The 22,477-nt window shown below is 50.8% G+C and overlaps 2 protein-coding genes and 1 long non-coding RNA gene across 4 annotated transcripts in view; 2 read left to right on the forward strand and 1 right to left on the reverse strand.

The window, feature by feature from the left end:
* LOC132591008 (uncharacterized) overlaps nt 1-3,705 on the reverse strand; it is a 182,221-nt gene extending 178,516 nt beyond the window's left edge. Inside the window, exon 1 of the long non-coding RNA XR_009556796.1 lies at nt 3,535-3,705. This is a non-coding gene — a long non-coding RNA (uncharacterized LOC132591008). The remainder of the gene's footprint in view (nt 1-3,534) is intronic.
* On the forward strand, nt 2,457-5,190 carry LOC132591004 (hemoglobin subunit beta-2-like). Its single transcript, XM_060263892.1, has 3 exons — nt 2,457-2,618; nt 3,537-3,759; nt 4,997-5,190. Exons 1-3 carry the CDS (start codon nt 2,527-2,529, stop codon nt 5,123-5,125), a joined length of 444 nt encoding a protein of 147 aa, XP_060119875.1. The 5' UTR covers nt 2,457-2,526; the 3' UTR covers nt 5,126-5,190.
* A 12,977-nt stretch (nt 5,191-18,167) lies between these two features.
* Nucleotides 18,168-22,204, forward strand: LOC132590991 (olfactory receptor 51I1-like). 2 transcript variants are annotated; one of them, XM_060263879.1, is made up of 2 exons: nt 18,168-18,197; nt 21,302-22,204. In XM_060263879.1, exons 1-2 carry the CDS (start codon nt 18,168-18,170, stop codon nt 22,202-22,204), a joined length of 933 nt encoding a protein of 310 aa, XP_060119862.1. The 2 variants fall into 2 exon arrangements, with proteins under 2 accessions (XP_060119862.1, XP_060119861.1); XM_060263878.1 differs by lacking the exon at nt 18,168-18,197 and having other exon boundaries at nt 21,272-22,204.
* Nucleotides 22,205-22,477: the final 273 nt, after the last annotated feature.

The raw sequence follows: 22,477 nt of genomic DNA on the forward strand, positions 1-22,477 counted from the left end.
CCCGTGGGTGGATTGGGGCCTTGCATGGAGGCCCCCCCTTTCTGGCACCTCTCCAGTTCTCTAGGGCTGTCTTGGAGGAGGGAGGTGCCGGGCCTGAGCAGCTGTGACCCTTGAAGGGGGGGCCAGCCCCAGCAGAGAGGGGGGGGGATTCAGCAGGGGACAGGCTGCTGCCTCACTTGGGCCTGGCTTCACTTAAACCTCGGCCCCCTCCCTCACCCTCCTCTCCGGCACCAGCAGCCGCCCCCCCACGGCTTCCATGCCCCCCCCCACCAAGGAAAGCTTGCAGAGACTTCACACCTCTCCCTCGCTCTCGTCTCCATCAGCACCTCCCCACATAACCCCCTCTCTAGCTTTTCCACTGCAGCCCCGTCTCCAAGACCAACTGGGGAGGGGAGAAGGAACCCCCCACAAAGCTTACTTCAGTGCTTCTTGTGAGGACGGGGTGGGGGGAGATGCCTCAGGTAGGGGAAAGGCACAGGTGGGGGGGAGGGAAGGAGGGCTTTTTGGAGGGTCTGGGGGCGGGTAGAAGGGGGGGGGGGCTAGGAACACTCTGCTCAGAGACCCTCACACTCTGGAAGCAGCCCTGTCCTCGTGGCCTTCCAATGAATCTGGCACACTGCTTGTGGGGCTTCCCTGGAGTGGCACCCCCAGTATCTGGCTCCCTTCAGATCAGCCCTGTGAGGTAGGCAAGGCAGAAAGAGGGGGGCAGCCCAGTTCTGGCCAGAGAGTTTAATGGCTGAGAAGACAATTGAACCCAGGTCCCGCAGTCCCTCAGCCAGGAGTCCTCCTGCAGGCACCACCCAAGCTCTCCTTGGTCGTTGGATGGGATCTCCCCCCACACTTCATTCTCAGGAGGGTGACGAAGAATGGGGAGGGGTCTGGAGACCAAGTCCTATGAGGGAAGGTTGAAGGAGCTGGGCATGTTTAGCCTGGAGAGGAGGAAGTTGAGAGGTGATAGGATCACCATCTTCGAGCCCTTGAAGGTGGCCAACGGTAGCTCTCCAGATGATTTTTGCCTACAACTCCCAACAGCCCCAGCCATTGGCCATGCTGGCTGGGCTGATGGGAGTTGTAGGCAAAAAAAAACATCTGGAGAGCTACCATTGGCCACCCCTGATCTAGAGGATGGGGTGGAATGGTTTTCTGTGGCCCCAGAAGGTAGGGCCAGAACCAAGGGGTTGAAATTAAATCAAAAGAGTTTCTGCTTAACATTAGGAAGAACTTCCTGACAGAGCAATTCCTCAGTGGAACAGGCTTCCATGGGAGGTGTTGGCTCTCCTTCCTTGGAGGTTTTTAAACAGAGGCTAGATGGCCATCTGACAGCAATGGAGATCCTGTGAATTTAGGGAGAGGTGTTTGTGAGTTTCCTGCATGGTGCAGGGGTTGGACTAGATGACCCTGGGGGGGGGTCCCTTCCAACTCTATGATTCTCTGATCCTTTTGCTTGGGGCTCACGGGCTGTTCTATGCATTTGCCACCTTGGGGGGCTGAGTGCAGGACCTCAGAGGAGCCCTGCCGGATCTGGGCAGCAAGGGTCCCTCAAGTCCAGCCTCCTGCCTCATGCCATTACTCCCAAGGAGGCCTGATGACAGTGCAGAGGTCCCCCCCCCCCCGAGGCCCTTCCCTCCAGCTCTGGACTTTGGGATATCTGTGCAGGAGAGCAGAAGTTGCTTCACTTGCAGGGCAAAAGTTCTTCTTTTTGCTTGTGTCTGAAAATCCTGCACTCACTGGACAGCTTGGCATTGCGGGGAGGTGATGGTGGAGAGAGCAGCATCTAACCCTGACCCTCCTTAGCAGCCCTTTTCTCCTGGGGAACTGCCCTCTGGAGTTGGGAGATCAGTTGGAATTCTGGGGCATCCCCAGGACCCACCTGGAGGTTAGCACCCTCCTCTCCCTGGGATACCTGGCTGAGAAGCCCAGCTCCAGCCTCTCTGCTCTCCGAACTGTTTTTGGCGGCTGAGCCCCGTCCTCAGGTGAAACGAGAGCTGGTTTGGTGTAGTGGTGAAGTGCGCGGACTCTTATCTGGGAGAACCGGGTTTGATTCCCCCCTCCTCCACTCGCAGCTGCTAGAATGGCCTTGAGTCAGACATAGCTCTAGCAGAGTTGTTTTTGAAAGGACAGCTGCTGTGAGAGCTCTCTCAGCCCCACCCACCTCCCAGAGTGTCTGTTGTGGGGGAGGAAGTGAATGGAGATTGTGAGCCGCTCTGAGATTCGGAGTGGAGGGCGGGATATAAATCCAATATCTTCTTCAGAGTGCCCCTGGGCATGCACCAAGTGCCCAGCTGAAGAAAGAAGCCATGGGCTGAGACCCAGAGGCTGCTCTGTGCTGCAGTCCAGCCCCGCCTCCCCTCCCTCAGGCCCCCAAGCTCCTCCCCACCAGCCCCAGCCAATGGCAGGGCCGACTGTGTAGGGAGGAGCTTCAGGGCAGGGTATAAAAGTCCCCTGGGGGAGCCCTCGCTCAGCTCCAGCCTTTCCCGAAGCAGCCAAGCCGAGCTCTGATTGACCAGTCCCCACCCATCAGCAGCCATGGTGCACTGGACCGACGAAGAGAAGCAGCTCATCACGTCGACCTGGTGCAAAGTCGACCTGGGGGAAATCGGCGCCGAATCCCTGGCCTAGTAAGGACCCCCCACCCTGGGGTGCTTGGGGGGAGTGCGTGAGGCTGGGGGGTGGCCTCCTCAGGCAGGACAAGGGTTGTTGGGGTATGTGCAGGGGGTTGCCAGCTCCAGGCTGGAGAACTCCTGGAGATTTGGGGGCAGACAGCGCATCAGTCTTCACCCTTAATGCCTCCATTTTCTCCAGGGGAAGTGATATCTGCAGTGTGGAGTTTAGCTGTAATTTTTTTTGGGGGGGGGGGGGTCCCCAGGTCCTGCCTGGAGGCTGGCAGCCCTCGGTCACAACAAGAGGGCTTTGTTTTCTGCGGCCCCAGAAGGTCGGACCAGAATCAATGGGCTGAAACTGAATCAGAAGAGTTTCTGGCTCCACATTAGGAAGAACTTCCTGACCTTTAGAGAGGCTCCTCAGTGGAAGAGGCTTCCTCCTTGGGAGGTGGTGGGCTCTCCGTCCTTGGAGGTTTTTAAACAGAGGCTGGATGGCCATCTGACAGCAATGAAGATCCTGTGAATTTAGGGGGAGGTGTTTGTGAGTTTAGAGCAATTCCTCAGTGGAACAGGCTTCCTCGGGAGGTGGTGGGCTCTCTTTCCTTGGAGATTTTTCAACAGAGGCTAGATGGCCATCTGACAGCAATGAAGATCCTGTGAATTTAGGGGGAGGGGTTTGTGAGTTTAGAGCGGTTCCTCAGTGGAACAGGCTTCCTCCTTGGGAGGTGGTGGGCTCTCCTTCCTTGGAGGTTTTTCAACAGAGGCTAGATGGCCATCTGACAGCAATGAGGATCCTGTGAATTTAGGGGGAGGTTTTTGTGACTTTCCTGCATTGTGCAGGGGATTGAACTAGATGACCCTGGAGGTCCCTTCCAACTCTAGGATTCTAAGACTCACCCTCTCTCTGTGTGTATTTGCCTCTCCCTCCCCCCACAGCTTGCTGGTGGTGTACCCCTGGACCCAGAGGTTCTTTGCCCACTTTGGGAACCTGTCCAGCGCCACCGCCATCTGCGGCAACCCCAAGGTGCGTGCCCATGGCAAGAAGGTGCTGACTTCCTTCGGGGAGGCCATCAAGAACCTCGACAACATCAAGAAGACCTTCTCCAGCCTGAGCGAGCTGCACTGCGACAAGCTCCATGTCGACCCCGAGAACTTCAAGGTGAGCTGGAAGGGGGGGGGGGGGTGGCCCTAAGCCCATATGAATGTATGAAGCTGCCTTCTACTGAATCAGACCCTCCTTGGTCCAACAAAGTCAGTCTTGTCTACTCAGACTGGCAGAGGCTCTCCAGGGTCTCAAGCTGAGGTTTTTCATGCCTACTTGCCTGGACCCTTTTGAGTTGGAGATGCCAGAAATCGAACCTGGGACCTTCTGCTTCCCAAGCAGATGCTCTGCCACTGAGCCACTGTTACTCTCCAGGGTCTCCAGCTCGGGTTTTCCACGCCTACTTGCCTGGACCCTTTTTGGCTGGAGATGCCGGGGATTGAACCTGAGACCTTCTGCTTACCAAGCAGATGCTCTACCTCTGAGCCACAGCCCCATTCATGGCTCTGCAGTGTCTCCAGCTGAGGTTTTTCAGTCTACTTGCCTGGACCCTTTTTAGTTGGAGATGCTGGGGATTGAACCTGAGACCTTCTGCTTACCAAGCAGAGGCTCTGCCACTGAGCCACAACCCCATTCATGGCTCTCCAGGGACTCAAGCTGAGGTTTTTCATGCCTTTTTAGTTGGAGATGCCGGGGATTGAACCTGGGACCTTCTGCTTCCCAAGCAGGAGCTCTACCACTGAGCCAGCATCCCTCAAAAGTCTTTCACATCACCTCCCAACTGGTTCTTTTAACTGGAGATGCCAGGGATTGAACCTGGGACCTTCTGCTTACCAAGCAGATGCTCTACCACTGAGCCACCTTAGACATATGAACATCTGAAGCTGCCCCTTACTGAATCAGACCCCCCCCCCCCGCCCCGGGGCCATCCAAGTCAGTCTTGTCTCCTCAGACTGGCAGCGGCTCTCCAGGGTCTCCAGCTGAGGTTTTTCACACCTTTGTGCCTGGACCCTTTTTAGTTGGAGATGCCGGGGATTGGTCTCCCTAGAGAACAATGGAGTGCCCAGCAGACATTTCCCTCCCGCCCGGGGCTTTCTAACCCTGAAGGGGGGGGCTCCAAACTGGGGGATCCCCTGCCCCCGCCTGGGGAGTGGCAACCGTAGATCCATCAGAGGGGCATGTTCTTGTCCCCCTCCCCCAAACTGCATTTCTTGCCCAGTGCCCAGCAAGGGTTGCCACTGCAGAAGGGGCAAGAAGCCCCCTGGACCATGCCTTGTGTGCCCCTCCTCCCACCTGGATGCGGTCGAAGTGCCAGCCGAGGGGGACCCTTCACACTCTGCCTCTTCTCTTGCAGCTTCTGGGCGACGTCCTCATCATCGTCATGGCCTCCCACTTCGGGAAGGACTTCACCCCCGCTGTCCACGCCGCCTTCCACAAGCTGGTCCGCGTGGTGGCCCACGCCCTGGCCCTCCGCTACCACTGAGCTGCCCCCCTGGCCCTGCAGCAACCCCCTCCCCGCCCAATAAAAGCCGTCGTCTGCAGCCTCAACCGACTCCCCGTGTCATGGCCGGTGGGAGGGGGGGTGGGGGACGGAGCTGAGGATGCAAACAGGGCTGGATGGGGGGGCGTTTCCTGTTCCCCCAGACCTCAATTCTAGTTCCCCAAGGAAGCGGGAGAAGCGGGGGGGGGGCAGGGAGAGGGTTTGGTGGAGGGGGGAGGAGATCTTTGCCTGCCTGTTCCCCAGCAGGTCATAAGAACATAAGAGAAGCCATGTTGGATCAGGCCAGTGGCCCGTCCAGTCCAACACTCTGGGTCACACAGGAGCCAAAAAAACCCCCAGGAGCCATCAGGACATAAGAACATAAGAGAAGCCATGTTGGATCAGGCCAGTGGCCCGTCCAGTCCAACACTCTGGGTCACACAGGGGCCAAAAAAACCCAGGAGCCATCAGGACATAAGAACATAAGAGAAGCCATGTGGGATCAGGCCAATGGCCCCTCCAGTCCAACTCTCTGGGTCACACAGGGGCCAAAAAAGGGAGGTTCACGAGTGGGGCTAGAAGCTCTTTCACTTTACCCCCCTCCACCAAGCACCAAGAATACAGACCATCACTGCCCCGTACAACAATAAGTTGTGGCTAAGAGTCACTGATGGACCTCTGCTCCAGATGCTTATCCACTCCCCTCTTGAAACTGGCTATGCTTGCAGCCGCGGCCACCTCCTGTGGCAGTGAATTCCACATGTTAATCCCCCTTTGGATGAAGAAGGGCTTCTTTTTATCCATTCTAACCCGACTGCTCAGCAATTTCATGGAGGGCCCGCCAGTTCTGGTATTGTGAGGAAGGGAGAAAGGGAGGAACGAAAAGGTCTCGCTTTCCAAACTCACCAGTCCCTTTACAGGGGGCAGATCCTGCCGCGGCTAGCCAGAAGAGGGGCGGAGAGGGGGGCACTTGGCTCAAGGGGGGGATTGCACACAACCCCCCTCCCGTTTCTGTCAGAGGGGCTGAAGAGTCACCCGCGGGTTGCCCCAGATCAGGGTTCTCCAACATGGTGCCCAAGAGGGCCTGGGCAGCCGCTGGCATCTTTCCGGGCACTCAGCCCTGGTTTTTTAGCAAGAGGAGGGGAAGCAAGGGGGGCTCCTGCCTGGCCGCTGGAGGGGAACTGCTGGGCCTCTTTCCAAGCGGGGGTTTCAATGCCGCCACCTCTTCCCCTCTGATAGAATGCTCGAGTGGGAAGGGGCCTCCAGGGTCATCTAGTCCAACCCCCTGCACAAGGCAGGGAACTCGCAAATAAAAAAAAGGCGAAGGGAGTCCCCCGTGCAAGCACCAGTCGTTTCTGACTCTGGGGTGACGTCGCATCACGACATTTTCACTGCAGACTTTTTACGGCTGGTTTGCCCTCGCCTTCCCCAGTCCTCTACGCTTCCCCCCCAGCAAGCTGGGGACTCCTTTGACCGACCTCGGAAGGATGGAAGGCTGAATCAACCTCGAGCCGGATACCTGAACCCAGCTTCTGCCGAGATTGAACTCGGGTTGTGAGCAGAGCTTGAGCTGCGGGACTGCAGCTTTCCCACTCTGCGCCGCGGGGCTGAGCCCAGGATCCTCCTTGCTGTCAGAGGGCCAGCTAGCCTCTGCTGAAAAGCCTCCGAGGAAGGAGAGCCGTCTCCCTGCAGCTGGCTCCTGCTCCCCACAGCTGCCTTGTGCCGGCGCCCCCCGCCCCGCAACTGCTGCCCAGATGCTCCCAACCCGGCCCTGCCTAGTGGGATGGAGACCGAGGGGGGCCCTTCTGCTGCTCTTCCCTCCCCCCCCCCCCCCGCAAATCAATTCCTGGAATTAGGGTTTGTAGACTCTTTCGGGCTCAAGTGCAGTGTTCTGCTGGAGAAAGTTTTTCTTCCAGACGTTTCGTTCTCAGCTGCGGAGAACATCCTCAGTGGCGTTGCAGCCGGAGCAGGCGCTCGGACCTTCTTGGCTGCTGTGCATTGAGTGACGCTTGTAGCCGCCACCACTTCTATGCTTCTATTCAAACTTTCTCCAGTAGAACCCGGCACTTGAGCCCGAATGATTCTACAAACCCGAATGATGTTGCCAGCCGTGAAAACCTGAAATCTTTGATAATTCCTGGAATGGAAAACAAAGATGAGGTGGGGGCGTTTCTCTGCCCCAGGGGCCTGGGGGGAGTTGGCGGGAGCCTTGAAAGGACGTTTCTGGACTACCCCTGCCCCCCCCCCCAGACCGGGTCCGGTTTGCCCTTAGCTGTCAAGTCAAGGGAGCAGAGCATCTCTGGACATGTACAAAGAGCCCTGCGGAGGAAACACAACTTGGGGGCGAAGCCCGGAGGGAGAGGCAGGCAGCTGGGCCGACATAGCCATTGGGCGGAGCAAGGACAGAGCCTGGCCCCACGCTACATCCGAAGGAAAAGGTCAAGGCAGTCCCCTGCGCAAGCACCAGTCGTTTCCGACTCTGGGGTGACGTTGCTTTCACAACGTTTTCACGGCAGACTTTTTACGGGGCGGTTTGCCATTGCCTTCCCCAGTCATCTCCACCTCCCCCCCCCCCCCCAGCAAGCTGGGGACTCCTTTGACCGACCTGGGCAGGAGGGAAGGCTGAGTCAACCTCGAGTCGGCTACCTGAACCAGATTCCGCCGGGATTGAACTCAGGTGGTGAGCTGCAGGACTGCAGCGTTTCCACTCTGCGCCACAGGGCTCTTCACGCCGCATCGAGGACCCGCCAAAATGTTTTCATTTCTTTTAAAACCAGGAGGGAAAAAATGAACTTTTAGGGTCGAAGAACTTCCCCTCCCTCACATCGGGGGATAAAAATGAAATTTTAGGTCCATGAAAATCTATTAACTTTTAGCTAAAACAGAAAAAAAAAAAGTTGACGTCTTTAGAGTGACCTCGGAAATAATTTTTAATAGGGGCATGTCTTTATGGGGGGAGTCTCCGCCACCTCGCATATGCAGGCAGAGCTCCGGGGGGGGGGGGCGGGAGGGGTCTTGTCTGGCAGAGGCCTCTGGGGGGGGGGGTGCTGGCAGCCTTTGCTCCAGGGAGGGGGCCGATCGGGGGTTACCAGCTCCCGGCTAGGAAAGTCCTGGCGGGTTGCGGGGGGGGGGGCAGCCTCTGGGACGGAGAGGGCTCACGAGGCCATCCAGCCGCCCTCCCCCCCGAGGAGGAGTTCTTTCCTCCAGCGCCGCAGCTGTTTTTCTCGGGAGCGCGGCTGGGGGTTGGCAACGCGAGCGGGCGGGAGTTCCCTGTAGACAACTCCCGGGAGGGTCCGGAGCGCCTTGCAAGCGAGCGAGGGAGCGATCGTGCGGGGGGGGGGGGCGGGGTGGTGTTTCCCTCTGCCGCTGCTCTCTAGGATAGGCGGCGGCTGCGGCGCAGGGGCTGAGAGCAGCAGCGGTGTGGCTGCGAGAGCCAGTTTGGTGCAGGGGTTAACTGCGCGGACTCTTATCTGGAAAAACCGGGTCTGATTCCCCACTCCTCCACTTGCAGCTGCTGGAATGGTCTTGCGTCAGCCAGAGCTTCCATAGGAGTTGTTCTTGAAAGGGCAGCTTCTGGGAGAGCTCTCTCAGCCCCACCCACCTCACAGGGTCTGATTCCCCACTCCTCCACTTGCACCTGCTGGAATGGCCTTGGGTCAGCCATAGCTCTCTTCTCTGGGAGAGCCGGGTTTGATTCCCCACTCCTCCACTTGCAGCTGCTGGAATGGCCTTGGGTCAGCCATAGCTCTCTTATCTGGGAGAGCCGGGTTTGATTCCCCACTCCTCCACTTGCAGCTGCTGGAATGGCCTTGGGTCAGCCAGAGCTCTCTTATCTGGGAGAACCGGGTCTGATTCCCCACTCCTCCACTTGCAGCTGCTGGAAGGGCCTTGGGTCAGCCAGAGCTCTCTTATCTGGGAAAACCGGGTCTGATTCCCCCCTCCTCCACTTGCAGCTGCTGGAATGGCCTTGGGTCAGCCAGAGCACTCTTATCTGGGAGAACCGGGTCTGATTCCCCACTCCTCCACTTGCAGCTGCTGGAATGGCCTTGGGTCAGCCAGAGCTCTCTTATCTGGGAAAACCGGGTCTGATTCCCCACTCCTCCACTTGCAGCTGCTGGAATGGCCTTGGGTCAGCCAGAGCTCTCTTATCTGGGAGAACCGGGTCTGATTCCCCACTCCTTCACTTGCAGCTGCTGGAATGGCCTTGGGTCAGCCAGAGCTCTCTTATCTGGGAAAACCGGGTCTGATTCCCCACTCCTCCACTTGCAGCTGCTGGAATGGCCTTGGGTCAGCCAGAGCTCTCTTATCTGGGAAAACCGGGTCTGATTCCCCCCTCCTCCACTTGCACCTGCTGGAATGGTCTTGGGTCAGCCAGAGCTCTCTTATCTGGGAGAACCGGGTTTGATTCCCCACTCCTCCACTTGCACCTGCTGGAATGGCCTTGGGTCAGCCAGAGCTCTCTTATCTGGGAGAACCGGGTTTGATTCCCCACTCCTTCACTTGCAGCTGCTGGAATGGCCTTGGGTCAGCCAGAGCTCTCTTATCTGGGAGAACCGGGTTTGATTCCCCACTCCTTCACTTGCAGCTGCTGGAATGGCCTTGGGTCAGCCAGAGCTCTCTTATCTGGGAGAACTGGGTTTGATTCCCCACTCCTTCACTTGCAGCTGCTGGAATGGCCTTGGGTCAGCCAGAGCTCTCTTATCTGGGAGAACCGGGTTTGATTCCCCACTCCTCCACTTGCAGCTGCTGGAATGGCGTTGGGTCAGCCAGAGCTCTCTTATCTGGGAGAACCGGGTTTGATTCCCCACTCCTCCACTTGCAGCTGCTGGAATGGCCTTGGGTCAGCCTGAGCTCTCTTATCTGGGAGAACCGGGTTTGATTCCCCCCTCCTCCACTTGCAGCTGCTGGAATGGCCTTGGGTCAGCCAGAGCTCTCTTATCTGGGAGAACCGGGTCTGATTCCCCACTCCTCCACTTGCAGCTGCTGGAATGGCTTTGGGTCAGCCAGAGCTCTCTTATCTGGGAGAACCGGGTCTGATTCTCCACTCCTCCACTTGCAGCTGCTGGAATGGCTTTGGGTCAGCCAGAGCTCTCTTATCTGGGAGAACCTGGTTTGATCCCCCCCTCCTCCACTTGCAGCTGCTGGAATAGCCTGGGGTCAGCCAGAGCTCTCTTATCTGGGAGAACCGGGTCTGATTCCCCACTCCTCCACTTGCACCTGCTGGAATGGCCTTGGGTCAGCCAGAGGTCTCTTATCTGGGAGAACCGGGTTTGATTCCCCACTCCTCCACTTGCAGCTGCTGGAATGGCCTTGGGTCAGCCAGAGCTCCCATAGGAGTTGTTCTTGAAAGGGCAGCTTCTGGGAGAGCTCTCTCAGCCCCACCCACCTCACAGGGTTTGATTCCCCACTCCTCCACTTGCAGCTGCTGGAATGACCTTGGTCAGCCAGACCTCTGGCAGAGGTTGTCCTTGAAAGGGCAGCTGCCATGAGAGCCCTCTCAGGTCCACCCACTTCACAGGGTGTCTGTTGTGGGGGGAGAAGATATAGGGGATTGCGAGCCACTCTGAGACTGATTCAGAAAGAAGAAAGGAAAAGGAAAGGTCCTCTGTGCAAGCACCAGTCGTTTCTGACTCTGGGGTGACGTTGCTTTCACAACGTTTTCACGGCAGACTTTTTTACGGGGTGGTTTGCCATTGCCTTCCCCAGTTCTCTACACTTCTCCCCCAGCAAGCTGGGGACTCCTTTGACCGACCTCGGAAGGATGGAAGGCTGAGTCAACCTCGAGCCGGCTACCTGAAAACCCAGCTTCCTCCGGGAATCGAACTCAGGCTCGTGAGCAGAGCTTAGGACTGCAGGGCTTTTTAGTTGGAGATGCCAGGGATTGAACCTGGGACCTTCTGCTTATCAAGCAGAGGCTTTGCGACTGAGCCACCCTCCCTCCCCTCCCCATTTTGTTGCTAATGCAATAAAGATTGATTGATTGATGTCCCCCGTATTTATTTATTTATTTATTTGACTTATGTCCCGCCCTGCCCGCTGCTGAAGCAGGCTCAGGGAGGCTCAGATTGAAAAGTCATAAAAACCAGTATTAATAAGCCCTAACATAAAAATATAAAATACATCATAGATAAAAGCATATAAAACAATATCATGCAACAATGGTAGGTGCTCTTTGATCTAGCAGTTGATTGTATTGGTAAAGGCGGGTAACTGCCAATTCCATTGATGTAAGTTTTATCATTTAGCTATTACTGCGTATTAAGAGAAAAGTCCCAGGTCACAGTGGAGTGTTCGAGGTGGGCCAAATAGTGTCTATTTCTTTTTGGGCTGGATGGTGTAATTTGTTTTTTCTGTTGTCGTAGATTTTAATTCCAAAATGCCTGGCGAAAGAGCACCGCTCTGCAGGCCCTGTGGGGAGCAGGGCTAGGGAGGCATCCAAAAGTCCCCCACCCCCTGGGGCCCCGTGTTCCCTGTGGGTGTGTTGCTTGGATGCGCGGGAGTTTATTTTTAGCGCCTTCCGAGCGCTCAGCCCCACTTGGGGTCCTTGGTGGGCAGTGGCTCATAGGAAGGGCAAGCTGGCATGAGAACCGCTTAGCTCTTCCTGGCAGAAGCTGCTGCTGCTGAGGGCACTCGGGCCACCTGCCGGAGCAGAAGTCACCTGGCAGTCTTCCCGGGCAACGGCTGGTGGTGCCGGGTAAGACCTCGGCTTGACAAGGGGGCAGAGGAAAAGGGACCAGAGAGAGGGGGGGCAGGGGCTGATGATCAGCTTCACAGGGGTGTGGAGAGCTGGAAATGAGCACACACAAACACCCACCCAGTCTCTCATACACAGGAAGCTGCCTTCTCCTGACCCACTCCATCCGTCTGTCAAGGCTAGTCTTGCCAGCTCAGACTGGCAGCTGCTCTAAAGATCTTTCCCCTCCCCTCCTGCCTGCTCCTTTCAGCTGGCTAACAGGAAGGGCTGCTTCCCAGAGCTGCCTGCCCCCTCTTCATCTTCTGGGGGCTCTCACACTGCGGAGGAACCCAGGGTGGGATCCTGGGTGTGTGTGTGTGTGCTGCCCTTCTCCCTCCTTGTTGGGGTGGAGTCAGAGTTCTTGGACCTTGTTTCTGTCACCCTTGCTGCTTTTGCTGTTTTACCCCCTCTCTTGGAAACAACGGAAGGTGGAGGCATCTCCTCTGGAGGTGTGACTTGGGCTGCATAAATCCAGTCCTCACCAAACTTGGAGGACAAGTAGAAGAGAGTCAGCAGGAGACCCCTGGTGAGTTTGGTGTCTCTGGCATGCTTGGGGGGTGGGTTCTATTCTACCACAAACCTCACAACCTGAACCAGCTCATTTGCCTCTTGAAAGCTTGTGGCTGTTTGGCGTTTGCAAGCCAGGTATGCCACAAACCACACTGGAACACATTTTCCCAGTTCATGCCCACCCCTCTTTGCAAACCCTTCGGTAAATGAGGGCGCCCGTTGAGCCTCCTCTGGCCAGTGTTTAAAGATGCCCCAGAGTGGACTAGAGAGGAAAAAGCCAGTCTGTATTCTGCTCAGGTGTGAAGGAGCTCATCTGCCACAGCAGTTGCATCCAGAGTTTGGGGAGGGGAAACTCACACGCACACACGGATGTGCCTATGTAGCACACTAAAAAAACCTGTACAAATCCTGATGTGGTTATACAAACAATTGTATCAAGACCACTGTTCTCTGGGGAAGTGCCTAGGTTCAAGGGCACCACTGTGCATGCTGGAGCATAGCACATGAAGGAAGAAGGAGAAGAAATAGATATTGGGTTTATACCCCCCCTCCACTCTGAATCTCCGAGTCTCAGAGAGGGCACAATCTCCTTTACCTCCCCCCCCCAAAAAAAACAGGCATCCTGTGGGCTGGGTGGGGCTGAGAAAGCTCTCCCAGAAGCTGCCCTTTCAAGGACAAGTCCTGTGAGAGCTATGGCTGACCCAAGGCTATTCCAGTAGGTGCAAGTGGAGGAAGAAGATATTGGATTTATATCCCGCCCTCCACTCCTAAGAGTCTCAGAGCGGCTCACAATCTCCTTTACCTTCCTCCCCCACAACAGACACCCTGTGAGGTGGGTGGGGCTGGAGAGGGCTCTCACAGCAGCTGCCCTTTGAAGGACAACCTCTGCCAGAGCTATGGCTGACCCAAGGCCACTCCAGCAGGTGCAAGTGGAGGAGTGGGGAATCAAACCCGGTTCTCCCAGATAAGAGTCTGCACACTTCACCACTGCACCAAACTGGCTCCCAGGATGCAGTTACCGGAGTGCTTATCTCAAGGCGACTGCTTCCTTGGTTTTTTAATATATTGATCTGCAGATCAAATCTAAAGGAAATCAAGCCTGAACTGTCCCTAGAACTGAAAATGACTAAACGGAGGGTATGGTACTTTGGTCACCTTCAGAGAATACAAGATCAAGATGGGATGCCATGTGAGTCTGTCTGGAGCAGCAGGGCAGAGGCAGAGTCCAGAAGGACCTTAAAATTAGCACAAACTGGTGGGCGGGGAAGGAGCTTTCATGAGTGACTGCTCACTTCTTCAGATGCAGCACATTAGCAAAATTGGCAGCTCTCATGAACCACTGCTCAGTTGCCCATTCTGGGCTGTATCGGAAGAAGTGGGCAGTGGTTCTTGCGAGTCGCCAATTTTGCTAATTTTAAGGTGCTCCTTGACTCTGGCTCTGCCGTCCTGAGAAGACGCGGCTCCCAGGAAAAGTCAAGACTGCTAGGACAAGTTGAAGGCAGCCAGAAAGGAGGAGCCATAAGACTGATTGACGTCGACTGCGGGGTGACATGAGAGAGGTTTACAAGATAATGCATGGGATGGAGAAAGTAGAGAAAGAAGTCCTTTTCTCCCTTTCTCACAATACAAGAACTCGTGGGCATTCAATGAAATTGCTGAGCAGTCGGGTTAGAACGGATAAAAGGAAGTCCTTCTTCACCCAAAGGGTGATTAACATGTGGAATTCACTGCCACAGGAGGTGGTGGCGGCCACAAGCATAGCCACCTTCAAGAGGGGGTTAGATAAAAATATGGAGCACAGGTCCATCAGTGGCCATTAGCCACAGTGTGTACATATATGTATATACATTTTTGGCGACTGTGTGACAGAGTGTTGGACTGGATGGGCCGTTGGCCTGATCTAACATGGCTTCTCTTATGTTCTTGAGTTTTAAACAATTTATTGGTAGCATATGGTTACAAAGCTTATCTATTTCTTAATTTTTTCTTTTTTTTTCACATTAACCCATATGACATTTCCATCCCCCCTCCCTCCAATGTTGACTTCCCCGAGGTTATAAGTTCAAATCCATACTAAAGGCACTTCTGATTGCTCAAAGTTCCGTATATATATTCTTACAACTAAAAAAATGTCCAATATTTCTTTACTTTCCAAGTTTTCTCCATATATCCTTTAAATTTTCTCCACTCCCTTTTGAATATCTCTAAATCATAGTCTCTTAGTGTTCTGGTTAATTTGTCCATTTCACACCACGATAAAACTTTCATGGTCCATTCCCATTTCTCTGGTATTTTTTCTTGCTTCCAAAGCTGCGCGTACAAAGTCCTAGCAGCTGATAACAGGTACCAAATTAAAGTCCTGTCTTCTTTTGGGTATTTTTCTAATTGTAATCCAAGTAAAAACGTCTCTGCAATTTTCTTAAAATCATAGCCCAAAATTTTGGTGATTTCTTGTTGTATCATCTTCCAGAATTCTTTCGCTCTTTCACATGTCCACCACATATGGAAGAAAGAACCTTCATGTTTTTTACATTTCCAACATCTATCCGACATTTTCTTACTTATCTTAGCCAATTTTTTCGGAGTCATATACCACCTATACATCATTTTAAAACAGTTCTCCTTAATGCTTTGACAAGTTGATATCTTCATTGAGTTCTTCCAGAGGTGCTCCCATGTTTCCATTTGTATTTCTCTATTCACATTAATTGCCCATTTGACCATTTGAGACTTTACTACTTCTTCTTCTGTAGACCATTTCAATAATAACTTATATACTTTTGATATCAATTTTTCATTGTCACCTAACAGGACTCTTTCCAGTTCTGTTTGTTCTCGTCTAATCCCCTCTGATTTTATGTCATTTTCCATCAAACTTTTAATTTGTTGCATTTGAAACCAATCATAATTGTTATTTAGCTCTTCTGAGGTTTTTAATTCAATTTTGTCTCCTTGAATCTTAAGCAGTTGGTTATATGACATTTCTCTTTTTTCTTCAGAATCAGCTGTTATTTTTATTACTTCTGCTGGCACTATCCATAATGGTTTTCTCTCGTCCCCGTATTTCTTGTATTTTATCCAAGTATTTAGTAATGTATTTCTGACATAGTGGTGAGAGAAAAAACCATCCATTTTATTCTTCCCATAGTACATGTATGCATGCCAGCCGAATCTATTTCCGTGAGCTTCTAACCACAAAGGTTTTTTATCTAACAGCATTATCCAATCTTTTATCCATGTCAAACAAACTGCATCGTGGTATAGTCTTAGATCGGGAAGTTGAAAACCTCCTCTCTCTTTGGCATCTGTTAAGATCTTCATCTTTATCCTTGGTTTCTTTCCGGCCCAAATGAAATCAGAGATTTTCCTTTGCCATTTGTTGAATTGTTTTGCTTCTTTTACAATCGGGATGGTTTGAAACAAATACATTATCCTTGGCAAAATATTCATTTTGATTGCAGCTATCCTGCCCAGTAAGGACAAGTTGAGTTTATTCCATTTCATCAAATCTTTGTCCATCTTACACCACAGTTTTTCATAATTGTTTTTGTATAAATCAATGTTCTTCATTGTTATCTCTATTCCAAGGTACCTAACTTTGGTTGTGACTTCACAACCTGTCACCTTTTGTAGTTCGTTTGTTTTATTTGGTTGCATGTTTTTACAGAGGAATTTCGATTTCTCCTTATTTATGTATAATCCTGCTAGTTCTCCGTATTCTTTTATCTTAGCTAACAGCAGTGGTGACACTTGAACCGGATTCTCCATTATGAACACTATATCATCTGCAAAAGCTTTATATTTATAAGAGAATCTTCTAATTTTTAGACCTTCTATTTTTTCATCTTTTTGAATTTGTTGTAACAAAATTTCAAGAGTCATTATAAACAACAATGGTGATAGCGGGCATCCTTGCCTTGTTCCTTTACTCACTTTCAATTCTTTGGTAAGGTCTGCATTTATACACAATTTTGCATGCTGATCTGTATATATTGCTCTTGTCATTTTTATAAATTGTTCCCCTAAATTAATTTTTTCCATTACCGCAAACATAAAGTCCCAATTTAAGTTGTCGAAGGCTTTCTCTGCGTCAACAAAAAATAAGGCCACTTCTTTTTCCGGGTGCTTTTCATAATATTCCACAACATTAATAACAGCTCTTACATTGTCCCTTATTTGTCTTTTAGGAAGAAATCCCGCTTGGTCTTTGTTTATAAAGTTGGTCAGGTATTGTTTCAGTCGCTCTGCTAAAATTCTTGTATAGATCTTATAGTCATTATTCAACAATGAGATTGGTCTATAATTTTTTACGTTTGTGCTATCTTTATCTTCCTTAGGAATCAGAGAGATTACAGCTTCCCTCCAGGTCTTTGGGATTTTCCCTTCTTCTCTTATCGTGTTTAACAACTTCAACAGTTTGGGTGTTAATTCATCCTTGAGAGATTTGTAAAATTTTGACGTGAATCCATCTGGCCCTGGAGCTTTACCCTCTTGCATTGCTTTTATTGCTGCTTCTATTTCAATTTTCTCTATTGGGTCATTTAATATCTTTTTCATATGTTCCGTCAAAGGTGCCACCTGAATGTTTCGTAGATACTCTTCCACTTTTTCTTTACTTACATTCACACCCTTGAATAAATTTGCATAGTATTTAAAGAATTCTCTTTTAATTCCTTCTTGATCCACTACTGTTTTCCCATTTGCCATGATTTTATTTATAGTCTTATTTTCTTTCCTTTTTTTTAATTGCCAGGCCAGGTATTTACCAGGTTTGTTTGCACTTTCAAACGATTTCTGTTTCAAATTTTTTAAATTCCATTCTAATTCTTTATTCAGCAAATGTTTAACTTGGGATTGTAATATCGTAATTTCTTTTATTAATTTTTTCTTCCCTGGTCTTTTTTTTAAGTCCTTTTCTTTTTTATCTATTTCATTTTGCAGTGCTGACAGCCTTTCTTCTCTTGCTCTTTTGTCTTTATTATTCAATGTAATTAATATACCCCTCATTACTGCTTTATAGGTGTCCCATACTGTTGGATATTCCATATCATCCGTTTCATTTATTTGGAAGAATGCTGCAGTCTCCTTTTCTAAGAATGATACAGTGTCTTTATTTTGTAGTAAATCCTCATTAATTCTCCATCTTCTTGATTTTCTTTGCAATTTTGTTGACCAGCATATTGGATTATGGTCCGCCCAAACCTTTGGAAGAATCTCAATTTTTTTTTGTTATGAGGCCCAAGCCTTGGGAACCCCACAACATGTCAATTCTGGAAAAAGAATTATGCCTTGCTGAGAAAAATGTATAGTCTCTTACCTCAGGGTTGAACTTTCTCCAAATGTCTTCTAGATTTTCCTGTTTAATCAACTCAAAGAAAGAATTGGGCAGCTTCCCTTTTTTATCATTCTTCTTTGGACTTGATCTGTCAAGGTTATTTTGTATTGTCCCATTAAAATCGCCCATCATCAATACCTGGTCATAAGTCTCTTCGTCCATTTGTCTATTTATGTCTTTAAAGAATTTGTCTTTCGCTCCATTGGGTGCATAGAGTCCTAGTAGTAACGTTTTTTTCGCCTCTATCGTCACCTCAACAGCAATGTATCTTCCTTCTTTGTCCTTAAAGATTAATTTTGGGTCAAGTTGTTCTTTAATGTAAAAAACCACCCCTCTTTTCTTTTGCTCTGCTAGTGAAAAAAATTCCAACCCCAAATTTCTATTCCACAAAAATTTACTGTCCTTGCGTTGTATATGAACTTCCTGTAAACAAATTATATTACATTTTTGCTTTTTAATCCAATGAAATGTTCTCCTTCTTTTCTGTGGTGAATTTAGTCCATTTATATTCCAAGATAGTAATTTGTACTCCATTATGATGTTGGTTCTTTATTTTCTTCAAAAAAGCTATGCATCTCTTGTTCGCTTCTTATTGTAATCCTTTTGCCATTTTGTTCAAATCCAAGACCCTCTGGTATTATCCATCTATATCTTGTGCCCTCTGCACGCAACTGATCGGTTAGCTTCTTGTACTTTTTCCTATCGCTGATCACTTCTCTTGGTAGCTCTTTCATTATTTTAACTCTGCTCCCTTCTATTGCCCAGGCTTTTTGGTACCCTTTCCTCAAAATTTTCTCTGCCACTTCTTTTGATCTTAATCTTATGACGATGTCTCTTGGCAGACCTTTATTTTTCGCATAAACTGAGTTGACTCTGTAGGCACCCTCCAACATACTCTTAAATCTGTCAGGGTCTTCTTCTATGTACTCAGTGATGATATCCACCATATAGCCTTTTAAGTCTGTGTCTTCTTTTTCAGGTACCCCTCTTAGACGCACTTGTGACTCCAGCAACTTACAGTCGTGTATTATGACCTTTTCTTGAATTTTTAGCAAGGCAGAGGCCTGTGTATCCACTTTCATCTCTACCTCTTTCACTTTATTTTGAGTCTCTTCCTTAAAATTCTCTATCTCCTTCTTAAGGTCTCCAACTTCTTTTTTAATATCTTTTTTTATTGCCAAATGCAATTTGTCCATAGCTTTTAACATTTTTGCCTCCAGAGCGTCAAATTGAGCCTGCATCTTGTCAAATGATTGGGCTCTTGCACGTGTTGTTCTTTCTACTGACATATAAAAAATCACCAAACCTTAAAAAAATCCCCACATAAAATTTAGCATCCAATCCAATAGCTTAGAGCCAGTTCTTTCAGATGAGACTAGTTTCGTTTTTCTCCCTTCTTCCTGAGCAAAGATATTGAATTTTAACAATTTTGACAGTTTTTCTCCCTTTTAAAATGGCAATCGTTATTTCTCTATGGTACAGTTCCAGCCTAGAGAGGTCTCTCTTCGTCTTTCTTGATCTGAGTCTTGGACTCAATTCCTTCCTAGTTCAAAGGTCGGATGTCACAGCTCTTGTTGTCCTTATAGGCTCTGATTTATTGTCCAGCCCCTTTTAGTTTCACTTCCTGTCACAGCTTAGACTGATCTCGTGTCTAATCTCGCAGTTTTTTGAGCTGCATGAAGAAACCACAACCACAAAAATTCACAACAATATGTCCTTTCTCCAAAATATCTTTGAAGGCAATTGTTTTTACGGCGTTCAGTTTTCCCAAGCTGAATTCTTTTCCTGCTGTGCCCCCACTCAGCTCAGTTCATTCTAGGTTCTGCAGTTTATGGGCATATATACACGGCAACTCTCTTTTCTTTCTTCTGCGTCACCAGCCTCCCATTGCCAACTTTCACTCTTATCTTGAAAGGTTTTTTTTTTTTTTTTGCTGTTGTTCACATCCAAAGCCACAGAGCTCAGCTTAACAAGGTAAAAGTTTTTTTTCATTCAATTATACTTTGCCTTCGTCTGTTATTAATCCACTCAGTGTTTAAACTATATTCAAAGTCTCTCAGAGTGAAGATAAGAATGATGAGTCTACCTTTTAGATGTTCTCAACTCCCCCGGCTGCTATTTTCTTGCAATTAAAATCAGTCCTTCTAGCGTGCTTGGATTCCGACAGCCTTAAGTGACCGAAGTCACTTTAGAGTCACTGCAGACGATGGTTGACATTCCATTGCCGGACATCAAGAAATGAAGGAGTCAGTTCCCTGACTGCTCCAGTTCGATATCAACAGCATTAAAGGAAGATAAGTCGTCTTGGGTTAACCCTTGCCTAGGGTTAATGAGCATAGACCTTATCAGGGGTCTTTAATACCCTGAACAGTGACAATAAAATCCCCCTCTGTTAGGGAGCTGCAGACTGTCTTCCAGCCAAACAGGAAGTTCATGGCTTCTCTTATGTTCTTATGTTCTTAATCTCGGTTTGCCAGGTCTGAGCAAGAATGTAAGTGATGCAGGGCATTCTGAAGGTCCACGTGTTGGAAGCAGCGGTTAACACAAACTGGTGTGCATGCACATTCTAATAAAGCAGAGGGCAAAAAGGGAGCGGCAGAAATGAATTGCAGGAGTGGAAAACAGCAGCTGGCCCCATCAGCTCCAGCCGGGGTGGGGTGGGGGGCTTGGGAGTTCTCTGGCATCAAGCCCCAATGTCAAGGAAAGGACGAATGGGCAGGGAAGACACCCGGAAGTCCAAGGAATGGATTGGGGGGGGGGGATCCTTTCATCCCTCTTGCTCACAGCCCTTCTCTGTCCCGTGCGGAGGGGCGGGCAGCTTCCAAGACCCCTCCCACTGTGGACAAGCAGAGAGGCTGGTGGGGATGGTAGAACTGCACTTTTAGAACCAGTTTGGGGCACTGGTTAAGAGTGGCAGACTCCAGTTAGGACAACCAGGACTGATTCCCTGCTCCTCCTCCACATGCAGCCAGCTGGGTGACCTTGGGTCAGTCACAGTTCTCTTCGACCTCTCTCAGCCGCACTAGCCTCACAGGGTCTCTCTGGGGAGAGAGGAAGGGGAGCGGATTATAAACCACTTTGAGACTCCAAGTGAAGGGCAGGTATAAATCTAATCCTCCTCCTCTTCTTCCTTCTTTCCACAGGGAGTGGGGAGAGGAAGGGAAGGGGATTATAAACCACTTTGAGACTCCAAGTGAAGGGCAGGGTATAAATCTAATCCTCCTCCTCTCCCTTTCCTCCCTCCTCCTCCTCCTCCTCTTCGTCTTCTTCCCACGAGGAGTCTCTTCACACACCATTCCCTTCCCTACATCTGAGGAAATGATGCCCCCCTGCCCTGTGGTTTGATGCCACTGGATTTTGCCAGTCTTGGGGCCAGAAACTTCTGTCCTTGCATTTGTCTTCAAGAGGCCCTTCCACTTACCCCAACCCTCCTCCTTCTTTCCAGCCTCGTCACCCACTGGCTGATTCCACGACCCGGCCCCTGCCCAGCTCTGTGGTCCTCCTGGGGGCTTCTGTGTCTCCCCCCTCCTCATGGCTCAGCCCTGAAGCCTGCTGCCTCAGCCTCAGGAGAATGGCAGAAGTCAACCTCACCCTCTTCCAGCCTGCCACGTTCCACCTCACCGGCTTCCCGGGCCTGGAGCGTCTCCACCCCTGGATCTCCATCCCTTTCTGTGCCTTGTACTTCTCCTCCATCCTGGGGAACTGCACCATTCTCCTCATTGTCCGGCGGGACCGGCGCCTGCACGAGCCCATGTATTTCTTCCTGTGCATGCTGTCCCTGAACGACCTGGGCGTCTCCCTCTCCACCCTCCCCACCGTGCTGCCCCTCTTCTGCTTCGGCCTCAGCGAGGTGGCCTTCGACGCCTGCCTGGCCCAGATGTTCTTCATCCACTCCTTCTCCTTCATGGAATCCGGGATCCTGCTGGCCATGGCCTTTGACCGCTTCGTGGCCATCTGCAACCCACTGCACTACTCCTCCACGCTGACCACCCCCCGTATCTCCCGGATCGGGCTGGCTGTTGTCCTGAAGAGCACCGCCATGCTCTTCCCTTTCCCCTTCCTCATCAAGCGCTTGCCCATCTGCCGCTCCAACCTCCTCTCCCACGCCTACTGCCTCCACCCGGACATGATGCGGCTGGCCTGCGCCGACATCACCGTCAACAACATCTACGGCTTCTTCGCGGTCCTCTTCACCTACGGCCTGGACTCCACCTTCATCGTTTTGTCCTACCTCATGATTCTGAAGGCCGTCTTGAACATCGCCTCCCGGGAGCAGCGCCACAAGGCCCTCAACACCTGCGTCTCCCACATCTGCGCCGTCTTGACCTTCTACGTCCCCATCATTGCCGTCTCTGTCCTGCACAGGTTTGGGAAAAGCGCCCCTCCTGTGGTGCACATCATGATGTCCAACATCTACCTCTTTGTGCCTCCCTTGCTGAACCCCGTCATCTACAGCGTCAAAACCAAGGAGATCCGGAAGAGAATCTTCAGAAAGTTTGTCTGAGCTTGTGCCCTGAGGCGAGAGGCAAAGAGGGGGGCCTGGAAGTCTCCCAGAAATCACCACTGATCTCAAAGCGACCCAGATCGGTTCCCATGGAGTGGATTGCACAGCACTGGACCCTTCTGAGGTACCTCACCTATTGGACTAAACCCTGAAGATCTTTTTTGTGGAAGCCTGAACAATGCAAGAACAATTATTATTCAAAGGCTTCTTATTTATTTATTATGTTAAGCTTATATCCCGCCCTCTCCGCAAGTGGACTCAGGGCGGCTCACA

This window comes from Heteronotia binoei, unplaced genomic scaffold, assembly GCF_032191835.1.
Source record: "Heteronotia binoei isolate CCM8104 ecotype False Entrance Well unplaced genomic scaffold, APGP_CSIRO_Hbin_v1 ptg001301l, whole genome shotgun sequence".
NCBI lineage: Eukaryota > Metazoa > Chordata > Lepidosauria > Squamata > Gekkonidae > Heteronotia > Heteronotia binoei.

Excerpts from the sequence above, each read along its gene's own strand:
- LOC132591004 (XM_060263892.1), top strand. The coding sequence starts at position 2,527 with ATGGTGCACTGGACCGACGAAGAGAAGCAGCTCATCACGTCGACCTGG. Across the intron at positions 2,619-3,536 it reads GGCGCCGAATCCCTGGCCTA|CTTGCTGGTGGTGTACCCCT; the intron begins GTAAGGACCCCC and ends CTCCCCCCACAG. Across the intron at positions 3,760-4,996 it reads TCGACCCCGAGAACTTCAAG|CTTCTGGGCGACGTCCTCAT; the intron begins GTGAGCTGGAAG and ends CTTCTCTTGCAG.
- LOC132590991 (XM_060263879.1), top strand. The coding sequence starts at position 18,168 with ATGTTCTCCTTCTTTTCTGTGGTGAATTTA. Across the intron at positions 18,198-21,301 it reads TCTTTTCTGTGGTGAATTTA|CCTGCCACGTTCCACCTCAC; the intron begins GTCCATTTATAT and ends ACCCTCTTCCAG.